General features: G+C 40.3%; 1 protein-coding gene across 1 annotated transcript in view; it reads right to left on the bottom strand.

Moving 5' to 3' along the window:
* pkd1a (polycystic kidney disease 1a) overlaps positions 1-19984 on the bottom strand; it is a 96343-nt gene that overhangs the window by 40499 nt on the left and 35860 nt on the right. Inside the window, exons 9-18 of the mRNA XM_079895199.1 lie at positions 19533-19747; positions 17602-17735; positions 16448-16589; positions 13354-13631; positions 11155-11919; positions 9527-9658; positions 9261-9436; positions 6666-6781; positions 2384-6033; positions 977-1129 (exon numbers count right to left, since the gene is read on the bottom strand). Of these exons, the coding sequence (XP_079751325.1) occupies positions 977-1129; positions 2384-6033; positions 6666-6781; positions 9261-9436; positions 9527-9658; positions 11155-11919; positions 13354-13631; positions 16448-16589; positions 17602-17735; positions 19533-19747 (5761 nt within the window). The remainder of the gene's footprint in view (positions 1-976; positions 1130-2383; positions 6034-6665; positions 6782-9260; positions 9437-9526; positions 9659-11154; positions 11920-13353; positions 13632-16447; positions 16590-17601; positions 17736-19532; positions 19748-19984) is intronic.

Below are 19984 nucleotides of genomic sequence, written 5' to 3'. Positions count from 1 at the left end.
CATTTAAAACCTTTCTCACTCTTTTGAACTTGATTGAAATACATTCAATGTTAGCGCTGAGACTGACGGATATCCCTGACCTGTTCTGACTGCGACACAGGAATAATAAATTCTGTTCGACTATTGAGAGGAAATAAAAGGACTCTACAATGGTTTCATCACGGCTCCCAAAGCAATCAGACCTTCACAGTTAAATCTCATGAAACATTCCCTTCAGCATATCATATCAGGCTTTCACATGTAGCTCGGAATTGTGAAAGTCAGAAAGTAAAAAGCAAGTTAATTAAGTTTTGAATTATGTAACATACCTTCCTTTGACCTGTTTGGGTCAGTTAATCATAGCATGCTAAATAAGAATGAATATTTTGTAATGATAATAGCGACTAATTTCAATGCTGTAGAACAAAGCAAAACGGTGGGTATTCAGACGCTCATAATTTTGATCATTTGCGTGCGCTGCATTGTCTTTGCTCGAGCTTCAGTATTGTAAGTACGCAAATCAGGTAACAGCACAAATACACCCATAAAAAACACAATCTTGCAGGCCACTTTTGAGTAATGAGGTAGTGGAGGATGTGCTTTTGTTCCTCATTTGATCCTTTTCTGTGGTCATGATTGCTAAAGAAATGATTTTAAATAAGATTCAGTTTACCGCCAGCTTTCCATGCCGGGGCGGCAACGGCGTGACGTTAATTGTGGCATTCAAAAAGCCCTGAGTTTTTGATTGTGAATAATTAGTATTCAATAATGAGCCTAATTTACATAGAAAAGAGGCGTGTTCGCACTGAAAAGAATGACAATGACTTCATTTAAATGGTGCTGCTCTATTCACTGGACTGCGGGGAGTAATGCAGGGTTTTTCGAGCACAAAATATGCGACATTTTAAAAGAGAGTGAGGTGAATTTCTTTTAATGAATTAGCAAATTCAAACACAGTAGTTATGAAAAGATTGTAATCTACAATCAGGGCCCTCACCGTTTGGTTCGTGGACTCCGGGGTCATGCCTTCTTTACTGACGGTCAGGCGGAAGGTATACTCAACGTCCACCTCCAGTTCGGACCCAGAGATTCCCAGAACCGGGTCGCTCGGACCCAACCCGAAATGCAAAGTGGAACAGTGTTCTGGACCCTGTGTGGTGGAGTGAAGAGGCGCTTTACAAAAGCTGCATTTGGTCATAAATCATCTCATTTATTTGCCTTAGGATATACAAGACACCCGCGTAAACACCAGCTCAACAAAAATTTAAACAATTTAAAAACGTTAAAAAAAAATAGTTTTGTGACATTTTTTGCTTGAAAAGTGTGCTTGCACTTTCATTAAAATAAATACCATTTGGTTTTATATTTTATTTAATGCAATGACATTCATACATTTTTAATGTGGCTTAAGTGCTATTTTTGAGCTTGAAATATTCCATTATACCTGATATAAAATTCCTTTGAATTTCTGTCAGTGATAAAATGTTTTAATAAAAAGCAGGAATCTCTGCTCCCCTCCGGCAGTAATTCTGATAGGCTGGGAGAACTCGGAGGAACGCTGAGTTTTTCTCCCTGCTGGTTATGTAACTGATCTCAAGTATACAACACCACCCAAACATCCACTTTTATGGCTCATACTTGACATATTTCGTCTTTCCGAGTTGCTGTGCACTTATTCAAGCCTCTGATACTAAACGTCTCTCATACTAAAACACTTTTTTCCTCAAATTCACACATTCACATCTCTGTTGGGAGCGTTTTTAAAAATGGCAATTACTTAAACTCTCCAACCCTCTCTCAAAAATACACGCAAATCCAAAACATGTGACAAATGGCATGATTGTTACGGTCTATTTGCATTAGTTTATTATCCAGCTGGGCACATTTATACATTCGTTGGCCAGCTAAGTTGCAAAATCTTTTATTTACTTTAATATTTATTAATTTAGTTTATCTTTGTAAAAAGTTCAGCACTATTTTACTTTTGATATTTTGATTCAGTATCAGTTTTAAATTGGTTATCGGTAGGTACTGCCCAACTTAGTTATCGTTATCGGTCGACCTCTAGTCTAAACGTATTTGAGATGCATCAGCCACCACATTTGTTCTTACATCTTTAGCTATTTTACGGTCTAGATTAAGGACGTTCAACCCTGCTCCTAGACGGTCAATTTCCAGCCGAGTTTAGCTTCAGCCCCAATTAAACACACATCAACAAGCTATGAGTCTTTAGGATCACTAGGCAGATGAGTTGGAGCTAAAATTTGCAGGAAGGTGGCCCTCCAGGAGCAGGATTGGACACCTCTGGCCTAAATCCATTTACGTCCTTCATTGTCAGTGAGCAAGAGGAACAGAAAGTTTAAGTCGTCAAAAAGCATTTATCTGTGACATCAATCTTGATTACCTTTGAGGTTCTCACACATTCCCAGTGGTAGCTGAGCAGGGACTGGTTCTCCGGATCCAGATTGGGGTCGTAGGATTGCTCTGCGCTCAAATGCAAATCCTGAGTTTTAGACCACACACGATACGTGCCACCCTCAATGATGGGCACCAATTTTTTGGACATCACCGAAAGTTGGAGACAGGCTGCTTTACGTAGTGGCACTCCTTCATAAGACAGAGAAAAAACTAGAGTGTAGTTCCCAGCGTAAATCGACATCTTGGGCACTGAAAGCTGGAGTCTCCGGACGTTGACTTCTGCGGGGAGACGGACCTTGGATGGTGGCGGACCTTTCTTGTCCTCATCCTGACAGCGAGGGGAGGTGAGGATCTCCCAAAGGTACTCCACTCCATAGAGGGCACAGCCTTTTAAGTTCACACTGGCCTCTACCAAGGTTGGCTGGTACCGCCAGATAGCAAGTCGTGGAGCTTGAATGATCTGAACTTCTGGTTCGTCACACTTCAGGACAGAGATGTTGATCTCAGTCTGTGCTGTAACCCAGCTCACAAGGTTAGAGATGTTAACTCGCACCACATAGTGACCAGGAATCAAGTAGATATGGCTAAGGGAAGGTGTAGTTGTGACAGTGGTTGAAGAACCGTCCCCAAAGTTCCACTGATATGTAGCTGGAGTGGAAACAGGAGTGATTCCCGCATGGAAACTGACCGTCTTGTTTACAAAGGTGTCGCTTGGTTGAGCATCCAAGGCGGCTGACCTGATACTGTTCTGAACTCGTATAACCTTGGTCACATTAAGACCGTTCAGTGAATTGAACGCTCTTAGGAATATGGTCAGATTGCCTGGCTGATCTGGTGCATATGTCACCAACTTGCCAACCCGGGAAATCTTGTGACCATGATGAAGGTCGAAGGTCCACAGGATGGTGAGTGGCTCACGTGTTGGAGTGCTTGCTACATAAGACCTAGGTACTCCGACAGGTATAGCGGCATCACAGCAGTCTAGTATGGTCAACTTGGTCACAGGCTCCATCACTTCAATGTGCAAAGTCTTTCGTTCTGAACTCACTTGGTTGTGGGCAGTAAGGTTGACGTAGTACTTGGCCACACTGGTGAACTGGTGGATGTACGTTTGATTGTTCAGGACAACAGTTGCATCACCACTAATGCTCAGGATGAAATTAACAGAAGTTCCAGACGAGACCGAGATTGTAAACTCAACATTTTCACCAACCGCAGCAATTTGTTTGCTGGCCCTGAGCTCCAGACCCTGGATACGGTCTTGAACTGTAAAGTCACGCAAGTACGATTCTCTGCTGATGTCATTAGAGGCATTCAAAGCGACACTGAAGATTCCCGTTTTGAGGAAGATGTAGGAGGTGGCACGCTGGTTTGATTTTGTGCTGTCTGGCAATAGCCACATCCATGAAATGTTGGATCCCATCCGTGTTTCTCCACACAGAGAAACATTGTCCCCCGAGGCTACAAAGTTCTCTATAACATTTGTGGCACTGAAACTCAATCCAGAGATCGGTTCTTGAACGCTGATCCACTTTAAGACCATTTCAGTGTTGATTTTGTTGGAAACCTCCACTTTAACCAGTTTCAAACCTGGGTTTCTGAAACTGTGCATGACGGAGGACATGTCAGACGTTAACAGGTCACCATCTGCCCACCATCTGTAATGGAGATCTGTCCCAGAACTTACAGATACCGTCATAGTCGTCATGGCGTTTACTGCAGAAGGGTTTGGTGAAGACTCGAGGACCAGCTCCCTCACAGGATCCAGAAACTCAATAGTTTTGTTCACAGCCAGCTGGCCAAGCAAGTTGGTTGCTTTGAGAAGCACCTCACAAGGACCCGGGGTGGAATAATTGAGGTCTATGGTCTTGCCCGTGAAGTTGCGGTCATGGTTTTCATGTTCCCTCAGAAGGTTCCAGCTGAAGGTCATGTTTGTGCCCTCTTTTAATGAGGCTTGTAAGTGGAGGACACGATTGGTTGCAAAACAGCATCCTTCAATAAGTTCATCAGCCACTATATGCAAGCCCTCCAACTCACGCTGCACAAAGATATAAATGCTGGACTGAGCAGTGCCGATGTCATTCTCTGCAGTAACAATAACATTGAAAGTCCCAACGGAGCGAAACGTGTAGAACATTGTGTGAGTGCCTTGGATAGATGTGCACCGGTCACAAAGAATCCAAGAGTACCGGACGTCATCTCCTTGGTCGAAGTGTGCCTCAAAGTGGACAGAAGCATTCAAAGGGACATTGACAAAGCTGGCATTTACTGACAGTCCTGTGATTGGTGCCAAGACCACAACGAAAATCTCATTTTTGGTCTCACTCACTTCATTCTTGCCTGTGACACTGATGTTGAACCTGCCTGAAGAATTGTAAGCATGTGATACCTTTGTCCCATTTAGTCGAGTCCCATCTCCAAATTCCCAGATGTAAATAGCATTCGTCGAGTCTGAGGATGCTTTGAAAGCATAGTTTCGGTGTAAAGAAAGATTGTTTCCTTTCTCTCCATTATGACTGATCAGCAAAAACCCAACGGATTGTTGTACCTCAATTGAAACTGAGGTATTGATACAGGAGATATTGTTGAGCACAGTAACTGTTACCAGATATTCCCCAGGACTCTTGAAAGTAAAAGCCATCTCCTTCCCACCCCGAACAGGACCTCTCGAGTCAAGTACCCCAAAATCCCACAGGTACGTGTAGTTAAATTCAGGGTCGGCAGTAACTGTAAATCTACTCTCCTCGCCGAGCTTCACATGTGTTCTCAGAGGAAACACAGACACTGTTGTAACTTCAGGTTGGACGCAGATCCTTTTGTAAAAATTGGCCTTGTTGGCTTCGCTTGACATTACCAGCGAGAGATGGTACTCTCCACTCTTAACATACGAGTGCGTTATCAGTGCCGTTCCATACTGAGTCTCGTTGGGGCTTCCGTCTCCAAAACTCCACGCGTATTGATGTCCTGACGCGTTCCCTGACACAAACGCATGGAAGCTGACCTCTTTGTTTTCCTGAATGCACCCAGGAGGTTCTAGCGATAACACTTGTAGCACAAACACCTCAACAGGCAAGGTTACCCACTGAGAGCTCACGGCATTCTTTGCGGTGACGTTAACCGTGTAATTTCCATCTTCCCTGTACCTATATTCAACTTGTGGTTCCACACCCGTGTGCACCGTTCCATCACCCATGTCAAAGCTCCATGTTACGTTGTTACCTCCTTCTAGACTTGCTGTGACGATGGTAGGCGTGTTGTGTTCGGTGGGAGCAGACGACAACACCTCCAAGCCCTTAACGTCCTCATAGACGGTAACTTCCGCACATGTGCCTGTCCAGCTAATGGTGTTGTTCACAATCACGCAGATGTTGTAGACACCGCTGTGAGCGTACGCGTGAGGAACCCTGCGTTCACGTCCCTGCTGGATACTGGAATTGTCACCGAAGTTCCAGGTGTAGATGATGCCGTAGGGAGACGGTAAGGGGTGGGCCTCAAAGTCAGCTGGTTTCTCAGCACGTAGGAGTGGTGGGTAATTTTCGATTTGCACACTTGTCAGAATGCTGAAGACGTATACGTCGACCTTGCATGTCTTGTTCTCATAGCGGTTGGAAGCAGAGAGCATTAGGGTGTACTCCCCTGCAAAAAAATATGAGTAGAAAAAAGATCAATGTGGATATAAAATATAATCAGTATGAATGCAAAATGCAAAACAATATGTATATAAACGTATAGCCAATAAAATATAATTAACAATTACAATCAATAGAGATATAGAATATAATCAATATGAATATAAAATAGTCAATATGAATGCAAAATATTTATACAAATATAATACATGTATATAATAAATAAAATACAAAAATAGTCAATATAAAATAGTCAATATGAATGCAAAATATTTATACAAATATAATATATGTATATAATAAAAAAAAAAAAAAAAAAAAATATATATATATATATATATATATATATTGAATACAGAATTGACTTTATATTCAATATGAATAACATGTATATAAAATATAATCAATATAAATATAAAAATAGTCAATGTGAATGTAAAATATATTCAATATGAATAAAATACAATATGTGTATATGATAAATTATATATATTTAATATTTAAGATATATCTTAACATATTTATATATTCAGAATTTATTTTGTATATTGAATATGAATATAAAATACAATAAACATGAATATAAAATGTAAAAAATATAATCAATATAAATAAATAATATAAAAGGTTTTTTTTTACCTGGCTGTGCATAAATATATTCCACATGGTCATCAATCACCACCTGGTTACTGGAGGAGTTTTCGTAAGGAGGCTTAAACTGATGTGTATGGTTTCCTCCATCTCCAAACCACCACCTGTGACACATAAAACCATCAAAACATTACATCACAAACAAACACACTGGATGCCTGATTTACATGCACTATTTTAAAACAGGCTTCACTTAATCAGTTTCTCACATAATCTTTGGGAATGTTAACCTGCCAAATCTTAAGACCTGTTTACTCCTGGCATTAAGATGTGATTTGGTCGATCGGATCACAAGTAGACGAGGGAGACACATTCCCGTTCACACCTGGTGTTTTAACCCGTCTCTTTTGTCCACTTTCAATCACTTCGAGGGGAGGGTCTATGGACGGGTAAATGTGTGTTTTTTTTTTCAGATCTTTCAATCTAATGTATGAAATAAGCTCACGCTATTAACATATGAACGTGACCGGAGAGACAGAAAAACACACGGAGATCATCAGCTTTAGTTTCTGCTCTGACAGCCACAAGATCAGCCGAACACTGAGTGTGTGTTAGAAATCAGGAATGATGAGAGAACATTGTGCTTGATACGTTTTTCATCTTCAAACCAAACTTGGGTCAAAGTTTAAACCCCGTCTGGCTAGAGCTCTTCCCATAATGTTCCCGCATTAGATCAGTAGACGGAGAGAAGACGGTGTTTTGTGTCTGTTTGAACACATTCGACCACATGAGCGTTTACACTACGAAAGCAATCCGGTCGAATGTGTTTTCAACTTCCTCTGGAAGTGGTGGAAAGTGGACGAGCTCAAACATTTTAGACCCCGTTTACACCTGTATTTAGTGTCGTCCACTTGTGATCCAATCAACCACAACACCAGTTGTGTAAACAGGACCTTGAAGTCGACGTGAAACCGGCAACACATTTTACATTTGCTATGTGACAAGATATTCAATATAGAAAAAAGACAGGGCTTGATTTTATAAATAGGGAATTGACTGGACAGTGGATGGGGAAGAGTTAAAAAAAAAAAAAAAAAGTCACTGCATTTTTACATTCCCGGTTGTTTTTCCTTTCGAATAATGACACACTGAGCACAATAAGACCAGGAACATGTATTAAAAAAGTAAACTCTGGTTTTATGTTGGCTTTAAAGAAAGTTATTGCAGTATAAAAAGGGGACTACTGGATGGGGGAAAAGCCAACTTTAAGTCTCTTTTGGTGCCTCGGGGAATGTGCAAGAGCAAGGTGGCAGGTCTGTTTTGAAGATATTTTTAGCTGGAGAGAATAAAAGCACTGTCTTCTGCAATCTGGCTGTCTGACTCATCGCTGCGGGAGGGAGTGGCGGAGCTGCTGTTGAATCATCGGCTCAGTTCCCGGCTATACACCTTCATCTCTCACTCCATCTTATGCCCAAATTCTCCATGGAAGGGGAACCCAAAGGAGAATCAGGTATCACGATTGACTGAGCAAGCCGAGGGCTGAACTCCAGAGATACTGAGCAGGCAAGATAAAAGAGTCGGGAAGAAACCAGCCTACAGTACTTGTCTGAAAGACTTTTTTTTTTTTTTTTGACAATAAATAGAGAAATCCATGAAATAAATAAATAAAGCAGACATCTGCAGTGGCGCGCAGCAGGCTTCTGGGGGATGGAATGGAAAGTTTGGGAATCTTTCTATGCTCGGCGTTGAAGGGAAAATTCTTGTCAGCATTTTGCGCTAACCACAGACTGTAAATCTAGAGAAAAGTGCCATTAAAGGGGAGCAGGCTGGGAGTGTGTGAAGCGGTGAAGCCATGGAGAAGATAAAAAAAAGAGTGTGTACATTAAACAGTCCTGGGATGTGAATGTAGAAAGCAGTCTAAGAAGAGAGTTATTCAAAGAGAGCATTCACAACCCATTTTACCTCCATTATGTGACATATTTCAAAGAGAAACATGAAAGCTTGTTCCCGCCACTTTTTTTCTCACAATTGCGAGTTTACATCTCACAATTCTGACTTGTGAATTGTGATATAAAGTCGCAATTGCGAGTTATAAAGTCAGAATTGCGTGATATAAAGTCGCAATTGCATATTATAAAGTCAGAATTGCATGATACAAAGTCGCAATCGTGTGTTATAAAGTTTTGTGAGATATAAACTCCTTACAATTGGACTTTATAACTTGCAATAAAGTCAGAAAAGAGAAAAGATGTCAGAATTGTGAGATGTAAACTCGCAATTGTGAGATAAAAAGTAGCAATTATCTTTTAAAATGTTTTATTCTGTGGCGGAAACAAGCTTCCATAGAAACATGATATTCAATAAGAAAAAAAAAATGCACGAAAGCACTTGATTTTATCCGTCAGGAATAAACTGGTCGTTTCATATCAAAGTATCCCAATGTTAGGACTTCTTTATCCAAGAATGATTTGCTACTATTGCTGTGTTCTTTTATGACTGGCATTAAATTACTGCATTACCGCATTTTAAAGAAACTGCATTACTCAGTTTAACCCTAATTTAAATGGCTAAGCTTTCTGCTGAAGTCTTTAGACCTCGAATCTTTAATTCGACCAATCAGAGCTTCACTGTGAAAGAACATACCAGAAGGTGACGTTCACCGCCATGTCTATCTTCACAGACGCAGAGAGGTTCAGGGACAAACCCTGCTGCACGATTTTGGGGACTCCGTGGACGGCGGGGACAGTCATCGGGTTCATGCGATCCACCGTCACGTTGAAGAGTTCGGTCAGCATGCTAACCTGGTTCATAGCCGTTACCTTGGAAACAAGAGATGGGTCAGTTCCTGAGCTGATGGAGTCAGAGTGGCTTTTACACAAACTGCACTGAGTTCAATGAAAACCAGTCACCGTGAGTTTGTAAACTGCTGCATTCTGGTAGATGATGTTTAAATTGCTGTTGTAGTACGTGAAGTACGGTTTATCATCCACCGTCCATCTGAAGGACGGGTCCGTACCTCCCTCCACAGATGCCACGTAACTCTGAAACGCAAGACGGAGAGGGAGAGGGAAGCAAATAAGACTACGGTTAAAGTGAAAGGTCAGGGCCGTAACAAAGGCGACATGGTGGATGAAGAACAGCATTAAACCTTCAGACCCGCTTCTCTCTCACAGACATCTTTTATGGACAAACATAAAATATGAGCAATAAATACTCTATTCTTGGACACTAAGGCCTGGTTTCACAGACAGGGTTTAGATAAAGCCAGGATTAGGCCTTAGTTCAATTAGGACATGTAAGTAGTTGTTATAAACGTGCCTTACAAAAAACATTACTGTTGTGTATCTTGAGACAATGACACTGACATATTTTAAAATGTGCCAGTAGAAATTACTTTTAGCATGCATTTTAGTCTGTGACTAACTTAAGCCTTGTCTGTGAAGCCGGGGTAGGTGTTTAGAAGTTTAATCCAGCCTAAAACCAGCAAACCACATGATTTAAGTGTTTTTTAAAATATTAACAATGATACACAGTCCTAGGACAGCAGATGTTTAGAAGATAAAGCCATGCTGATAAATGGTTTAAACTAGCCTAAGGTGGTTAGCTGGTCTGTTTTGATGGTTTTTGATGGGTTTTGAGCACTTGTCAGGGTAGGAAACTAGTTTAAACCCACTGGTGCTCTTTAAGTGTCGGTCAAAAATTACAGAAATGAATTACAATACAATTACAGAAATATTTTGTTTTTATTTCAATGAAATGAATGTACAATATTTTGGTTTGAAATATTTTGTATTTGTACGTGATTTTATTGTACTAAATTATATTTACGCTGTATTTATAATCCATTTATTCACTTTTTGAGCAAATGAATGCTTTACAGCACAGACTTAAATTTGATCTCTATTCAAAGACGACATTTGGCAGATTATTGCTGAAGTGAAAAACGTTTTAGTGAACTTTAAAAAAGTTGTACATTTTTATATGAAATATATATTTTCAAAAACATGTTTTACTCTAAAACTGTGATAAAATCAAAGCCATAAATCTAAACAAGTTGTGTTCAAAATTTGAGCCTGATATCTCAAAAAATGAGCTTTCAGTAAGATTTTGTTCGGCTGCAGTACCAAAAGTTTCCAATAGATGAAATTCGTCTCCCATTCATTTCCAATGCAATCATTTTTGACCGCGAGGAGCACAAGTGTGACTATTTTTTTCAGGACCATTTAACCTGTTCGAATCATGGCCAGGATTTTTTTGTGTGTTCACATAGCAAGAGCCAAAACCTTTACCAAGTTTGTACAATTCCGATGAAGAAAAAAAAATGTATGTAACATTTTTTCAGTGAAGAGCACAACTAGAAAAGAAAACCAGATGTTTAGAAGGTAAAGTCATGCTGACAGATGGCTTAAACCAGCCTAAGGTGCCTATCTGGTCTCTTTTGAGGGTTTTTCGTGCTGGGTAACCAGTTTAACCCAGCCTAAAACCAACAAACCCCCTGATTTAAGTGGGTTTCCTCAGAAGGGAGGACGTCACGTACCACTATGGACTCCATGAGGACTCTGTGCGCAGGATGCGGTTGGACAACCAGGCCCCGGAGTGGCTCTTGCACCCTCGCCTCAATTTGTAGCGATGCTTCAGTAACTTCACTCTTGACACCAAGCATTACGGTGGTCTGTCCCGGTGTGGACCCGAGCTGGAGGTCGACCCATGCGAACATGGTGTCGTTGTACGGGCCGGGCCTTCTGCATTCGGCCACTTTCGCCACCAGGTCCTGGGGACACGAGCTGTGAAAAGCTACGGTCGTGTTGCTGCCCTCCCGCTCAATCAAGGCATCGTGCTGCGAGCGGACGGTCACGAGAATCCACGTCTGATTGGGGAGGAAGTACACCGTCCCGCTGTGATTAATCGGATGGATCACGGTGGGCGCCAGTGGTGGGACGACTTGAATCGGACAAGATGCAGTGACGGGAAAGTCCTCATCATTGGACGTCACTTCCAAACTGTATTCGCCAGACTGAGGGAGTCCAGAACGGAGGAAGGGACCCTGCAGCTTGGTCTCGTTCTGGCCGACGTACAACACCCTTATCTGACAAACCACGCCCTCCTCCCAACTTCCCTCAGCATCCGCTTGCAGCGTCTCATTAGCATCCCACCAATCAGAGCGGTTCTGGATGAGCACGCTCTGCTTCCATGGGGAAGAGGGTTCGGAGGAGCACTGGAGGAGGCCTGATGGCCCGGCGTCGTGCTGAAGGCCGATGAAATCCCCAGGGGAAACCAGCAGGTCCTCGAACTCCTCCTGGACCTGAGGGAGAGCAGGGTAGAAAGTGAGAGGGGATGAAACCTGTCCACTTGTATCAAGACATGCTGTTGCTGCTTCTCTAAATGTATAATCTTTTTCACTGAGGGTCATTATCAGAGATAGCTGTGAAGCTCGAGCGTGCTGCACTTGTGCTCTATGAAACCTGTCAAGAACACGTCTATATTTCACATTATAATTCAAAAGGAACAAAAAATGATATTTTGCATGAAGAAATCAAAGCCTATTTTATGAACCATTTTGGAAGATTTTTTTTGCATCGTGATGTCATCTGTTTCCACTGATTTTCAGTGATTTCCACAATTTCCATTGTTCTCAATGATTATTAATACAAATGTTTTATACAGTTTTTTTATATATACAAAAGTGTTTTTAGATTAAAATTAGCATACTAAACAGCACAAAAATAACACCAAATACACACTGTGTTTAAAAGTTTGGGGATTTTTGAAAGTCTCTTCTGCTCACTAAAGCTGCATTTATTTGATCAAAATGATCATGAAATATTATTACAATTTAAAATAACTATTTTTTTTAATGAAATATATGTGTTAAAATGTAATTTATTCCTGTGATCAAAGCTGAATTTTCAGCATCATTACTCCAGTCTTCAATGTCACATGATCCTTCAGAAATCACTCTAATATGATGATTTGATGCTCAAGGAACATTTCTGAATATTATCAAAGTTGAAAACAGTTGTGCTGCTTCATATTTTTTTGTGGAAACCGTGATACAACAAAATTCTTTGGATTCAAGATTCTTTGTTTAATAGAAAGTAAAAAAAAAACGGAAAAAGAAACATTATAAATATCTAGTTCAGTCATTAAACTCTAAATGGCCCAGACTGATCGGTCCTTTCCATGCAATCTGCAAGCAATCACATCGTTACCGAAAGGCACAAGCTGATTGGCCTCTGCTGATCCTGAAGCTAATGAGATTTAAAGTGTCTGGTTCAGTGTTTTCTGTGAGCTAGTTCTGCTGTGAGTTCCTCTGAACCCCTCCACCTCCCCAGCTCCACCTGCCTAGATCTGCTACGGGATTCGAGATCTGCATATCTTACACACTCACAGCAGCGTATCTGTGGATCTAAAAGCATATATACAGTATATATATAGTTTTTATACATTAATGTAATGAGAATTTTTTTTGTTGTGTTACGATAATTTATTAATGAATTTTTGTCAAAAATAAGGCTGCAATAAAAAATGTTTTCCATAAAATAGACTTTATTTTCTTTACACAAAATAAAATATTGTATTTCGTATATTGTTTGAGATACAATTCAAATATGGTCTTGACAGTTTTCATGAATATGATATTTGAATTTTTTCATTTTTCAGAAGTTTTAGATTTTAGAGGCAGTTCAGTCTGGTTTTTATTAGATGCAGTTCCAGGTTTTCATTGGGTCAAACTCACCAGGATGTTGGAGGGAGGTCCGGCCGGCAGGGTGACCAGCACCTCCCCGACCAGGCTGTAATCGGGGTACTGAGTGCCCGCCGGCAGAGGACTGACACCAGAACAGTTGACACAAGCCCCAGGATGGCACGGGCTGGACAGTGGCAGACACTGCTCAGCGTACGGACAGTACTGGCGTCCCGCTGGGCACGATGTGGGCTCGGCTCGGACGGATGTGTCGTTGATCCACTCATCCGGGGCCTGGCAAACAGTGATGGGGGCGCAGAGGTCACCGCAACCTGCAACAGAAGTCCATATAAATCAATATATCATTACAAAAAAATATGTACACTGTTAAAGAAAAAAAATTCTTTGCTGCCTTAAATTTTTAATCAACTTGGATGTTCAAGTCATTCCAACTTAAATTACATTAACTTATAAAAAAGTTGAAAATTGCTTAACTTATTTTGACGAGTTTTAAGCAATGTAAAAACATACGTTGTTATAACTTATTGATCATATACATTTTTGCAGCGTACATATAATATACAGAGCAATATTTGTTGTATTAAGGTTTACTTGGCTGTTTTGCTATATATATATTATATATATATATATATATAAAATATATATATATATATATATATATATATATATATATATATATATATATATATATATATATATATAAAATATATATATATATATATGCATAATAAATATATATGCATTTAAATATATGAACCTTTCTTACTTAATAAATCGATCTTATCTAATAAGTTTAAATCAACTAACAGTAAATGTCGAAGGTCCAGTAATGTTTAATTAAAACTGTCAATTATAATGCAGTTGTTATTATTATATTTGTATTAATATGAATAGAAAATGTATTAAAATAACTGAATCTCAGATTACTTTTCTTTGCAGATAATTACTCCGTAATGCTGCATGTAAACCTTCACATATTTTAGATATAAATAAGTTGGTAATACACCAAATTTTTGTTTGTCAGTTTTTTGCAGAGTAAGCAAACCAACAGTGATCCTGTAAATATAAAAATATGGTTCCTGTATCTTAGATTTCATTGTTAAATTATTAAGAAATAAAGCATCTTCACTGAACTAATGAACTTTCAGCATGTTGATGTGTGTCTGCAGGCTGTTTGTTAGTTTGCTCGGTTTGCAAACACTTTCAACACAGAGAAATGATCTTGACTGGCGGTAGAAAACGAACTCCGGTCCGCTGAGAACAATCTCCACATCTGATTTCATTTAAAAGTAAAATTATGAACTACTCTGGTCTACTAATAGCTTGCAGAGCTGCTTGTGCATGTATTTGTTTGCTCGTTTGTTTATCTCAGAGCTCCGTCTGCCAGTCTGCTCGCGCACGGCAAATGGCCAAGTCATCAAACAAGCCTGTTACCATGACGATGGGCATCCGAAGATAACGTCAATTTACCGAGGGAAACATTGTGCATAAACACTCAGGACTCCTGAAGTAAAGTCATATGATGGCTGTGTGAGGAAAAGAACTAAATTTGAGTCTATTTAGGAGCTGTGAATATTTTAACACAATGTTTCGCTTGATGCAAGTTATGATGTAAATGATGATTACAATATGGATGGATAGAACGATGGATGGATGTTTGGATGGATAGATAGAACAATGGATGAAAGAATAATGGATGGATGGACAGAACGATTGATGGATGAATGGATGGATGGATGAATAGACAGAACGATGGATGGATGGATAGACAGAACGATGGATGGATGGATGGATAGACAGAACGATGGATGATAGAATAATGGATGGTTGGACAGAACGATTTATGGATGAATGGATGGATGGATGAATAGACAACAATGGATGGATGGATGAATAGACAGAACAATGGATGGATGGATGGATAGACAGAACGATGGATGATAGAATAATGGATGGATGGACAGAACGATTTATGGATGAATGGATGGATGGATGAATAGATAGAACAATGGATGGATGGATGAATAGACAGAACGATGGATGGATGGATAGACAGAACGATGGATGGATGGATAGACAGAACGATGGATGATAGAATAATGGATGGTTGGACAGAACGATTTATGGATGAATGGATGGATGGATGAATAGACAACAATGGATGGATGGATGGATGAATAGACAGAACAATGGATGGATGGATGGATAGACAGAACGATGGATGATAGAATAATGGATGGATGGACAGAACGATTTATGGATGAATGGATGGATGGATGAATAGATAGAACAATGGATGGATGGATGAATAGACAGAACGATGGATGGATGGATAGACAGAACGATGGATGGATGGATAGACAGAACGATGGATGATAGAATAATGGATGGATGGACAGAACGATTGATGGATGAATGGATGGATAGACAGAACAATGGATGGATGGATGATGGATGGATAGAACGATTGATAAATGGATGGATAGATGGATTATGGATGGATGGACCGACCGATGGATGGAAGGATGTATAGATAGATAGATAGATATTCTCTCTGTCTTGTCACGGGATCCCCTGAAGTTTTCTCTTTTCTTTTCTTTTAGCTGCCGCTCGGCTCATCTCTTGGTGTTGGATGGATTGATGTGTGTCATTCTTCTGCTCATGTTGTATTGATCAGGAGGAACCGCAGAGGCTTCTGGGTAACGGCTCAGACAGTGACCTTGATGACTGTGATCAGTCAGACCCAGCAGAACAGCATCTCTCTCTCTCTCTCTCTCTCTCTCTCTCTCTCTCTCTCTGTGTTTCTGGAATATCTCCAGATTATATAAGTTTATGAATATGAATCTAGTGTCTGTTTCAGAGGGTTGAAAGTGTGAGAGAGAGGTGAATGTGCAGCAGAAACGAAACCGAAGCAGAAAGATAAATCTGAATATTCAGAAATATAAATATATTTTAAAGAAAATATACACCTATCTTAAATCTTAAAAGAAGAAGAGGCTTTCAAAAACAAGACAACCCCAAACTTTAGAGCGGTAGTGCGTTAATTTAGATGAAGTTAGCGTGAGTGTGTGGGTGTAAGTGTGTGTGTGTGAGTGTGTGTGTGCGTATGTGAGAGTGTGTGTTTTACCTGGCAGCAGCAATAATCTCTGGCACTGCGGTCGGTACACCTGAAGCCTCAGCAGAGTGTCTGCGCTCAGAGAGTGTGTGTTCAGATCCACAGACGACAGGCGTCCAGCATTCAGGAAACTCATTCCAGGGAACAGCAGCAGCTGCAACACACACACACACACACACACACACACACACACACACACACACACACACACACACACACAGACAGACAGACAGACAGACACACACACACACACACCAACATCAGCAAAACCAGAGCTCACTTATAAATCACCACAATCTTTCCCCAATATGGTGTGTTTTTCTGTATGGAAGTGAAAGAAAGCTATCATTAAAACAAAAACATATATGCATTCATTATTCTATATAGAAAAAAATCTGCAGTCATCACGAAAACTGAAATGACATGATAATCACATCGTCGGACTCATAGTATATGACTCGTTTCTATGGCAACATTAATAGGAATAGCAATCGAACCCGATGCCATTTTGGAGGTTTTCACATGACGTCACATCCGTCAAGGCGGAGCTTTCATTAATTATGAGTACAAAGATGCTTTTCGCTACTAAAGAACATTTCCATTACTCGTATTTATTATTTATTATAATAAATGTTTGCTTGTTTGTTTAAATTTATTTGTATTCATAATTATTGATGTATGATTATTAATTTATTTATATTTATTCATATATAATTATTTATTTACTGTATTTTACAACACAATATACAAACAATATAATCAATGCATGTTAATTAATTAAAATAAAGAAAGTTAATTTCAACAAATAAAGTAAGTTTGTTTATATGTATTTATTATTTATGTATAATTATTCATTTTTATAATCATTTATTTATCATTTATAATTATTTATTTATTCTATTTTACAACAAGAGATATAAACAATATACAAATAGGCTTCTTACAACCTTACAATAAAATCTACAGAAGATCTTTCAATTTGATTGAATGCCTATAATTATTTTGCGTGTGTGAGTGTGTGTGTGTGTGTGTGTGAGAGTGTGTGTGTGTGTGTGTGTATGTGTGATAGTGTGTGTGTGTGTGAGACTGTTTGTGAGAGTCTGTGTGTGTGAGTGAGTGAGTGAGTGAGTGAGTGAGTGAGTGAGTGAGTGAGTGTGTGTGTTTACCTCTACGCTCTTGGTGGGTTTCTTGGCGGGTTTGTTGAGCACAGATGTGTGTGTCGCTGTGGGGCTCCTCAGAGGACTGTGTGTGTTAAACACAGCGGTTCCCACCGTAAAGACGCCAGCATCAGGAACACGCACTGCAGAGAAACACTGATGCTCAGCTGCAAACTCAACTGAAAACACATTCAGACTCTAAACACGTCTGTCGTATCAGCACTCGTTTATCAAATTAATGCGTTTTCTCAGTAAGGCAGAGCCGAGCACACAAACACACACGCCTGCCTGCAGTGTCACTGACTGAATCAGCTTGAGCGTCTGACTGCCACTTGAGTCGGTGTGTGTGTATTGATCTTTCTATGCATCATGATTCTATGAGGTGTTCAATACATCTTATTTTGAATAATGAAAAGAAAAAGAGCTGAACATCACTCAGCCAGAAGCTTGAGAGGGAGAGAATAATGAGTTAAGCTCAACTGAAGCTCATACGTCTCATTCAAAGAGGGCACTTCACTGTTTAGTGACTTTGTTACTTGGGGATTTCAGATTAGAACTGTATTGCATTTTCATTCTCAGTGGAAATTCTAAAACATGTTCAAATGAAACGTGATTTGCATCATTCTGTATCACTTTGAGTGAAGTGATCAGTGATTGGAGCAGGTCAAATCCCTTGTCCAATCAAATTGTAGCATGAACAACTGGTTTATTTTTTACCTGCTCAGTGAAAATGTAAGTTGCATGCCAATTCACACACTTCTGCTATACACTAAAGAGTGAATCTCATTAAATCTGACATTTTTCACACACACACACACACACACACACACACACACACACACACACACACACACACACAAAAAAAGGTCATTCTGAGTAATTGCAGAGAAACATTTAACTTCTTAAACTGCTTATCAGGGCTCTAAATTCAATTGAAAGGGTCTTGTGTGCATTGTGTGAATTTTTTTTTATTTAGACTTCGCTTCTCTCTAGCGCGACTTCGTTTCTCAAAAGGACGGTTTCGTTTCTCACGACTAAATTTCTCACTAGTGCGACTTCGTTTCTTACAAGCGTGTGAGTGAGTGTGTGTGCGTGTGTGAGTGTGTGTATGAGTGAGTGTGTGTGAGTGAGTACTGTATGTGTGAGTGTGTGTGAGAGTGTGTGTGTTTGAGTTAGTGAGTGAGTGAGTGAGTGTGCGTGAGTGTGAGACTACTAGCTTCATTTCTCACTAGCGCAGCTTCACTTCTCACTAGTGGGACTTCGCTTCTAACGTCTTAATTTCTCACTAACGCGTTTCTCACTAGCGTAGCTTCGTTTCTTACAAGCGCGGCTTCATTTCTCACGTCTTCATTTCTCACTAACGCGTTTCTTGCTAGCGCGACTCCGTTTCTCACTAGCACGACTACGCTTCTAACAAGCGCGGCTTCATTTTTCACTAGCGCGGCTTCACTTCTCACTAGTGCGATTTTGTTTCTAACAAGCGCGGCTTCATTTTTCACTAGCGCAACTCCGTTTCTCACAACTTAATTTCTCACAACTTCATTTCTCACTAGCGCGACTCCGTTTCTTACTAGCGCGACTGTTTCTTACAGGTGCGACTTCATTTCTCACTAGCGCGGCTTTGCTTCTCACTAACGCGACTTCGTTTCTCACAAGTGACTATTTCTCACAAATGCAACTTTATTTTTGTACCAAAAATGTGATTAAGAACTAGTGCAAATGACACTCATCTACCATATTGCAAGGGGTTGTGGGCAATATAAAGCATGCGCAGATGCACAAACTCTGCTGAAAATAGTGCACATCCAGGCACATTTTTTAAATGTATGATGCACCAATTAAAATGATGTGTACTATAAAGCAAGGACAGTATGCAAACTGGGATGCAGCAGCAGACTTTATGCGATCCAGAGGTGTGTGTGTTGCTACGGGACGTTTACCTTGCCGTGTGAACTGGCAGACAAAAGCTCGTTTGGCGGTGCAGGAGTGTGAGCTGGGCTGGCCGCTGGCGTCCAGTGACACACACACATTTCCAGGCTGCAGAGTGGCCCGGTCCCTCGAGCCCTCATCCCCCGACCGGACCTCAGAACCGTCCACCCAGCGCAGGACTCGTGGAGAATACTGATCGCTCAAACCCAACCACACGCCACGCTCGCTGAAACACACAGAAACACAAACACTAATGAGATCCAATACGAGCTGTTTCTGGGCCTAATAGAAAAAGCTCATTTAAAAAAGGGGGACAAACATGGTAGGAGTGTGTGAATATGCGTGGTCATAAAAGTATGAATGTATATATGCTTGTGTATACGTATATATGTGTAAGTATAATTATTCAGGGTTCTCAAGTCTCACGCATTGGCCATGAGACACACGCAATTCAACCAGTTCA

The sequence above is a fragment of the Squalius cephalus genome (assembly GCF_949319135.1).
Source record: "Squalius cephalus genome assembly, chromosome: 2".
Lineage (NCBI taxonomy): Eukaryota > Metazoa > Chordata > Actinopteri > Cypriniformes > Leuciscidae > Squalius > Squalius cephalus.
This window is presented reverse-complemented; position numbering and strand designations above follow the sequence as displayed.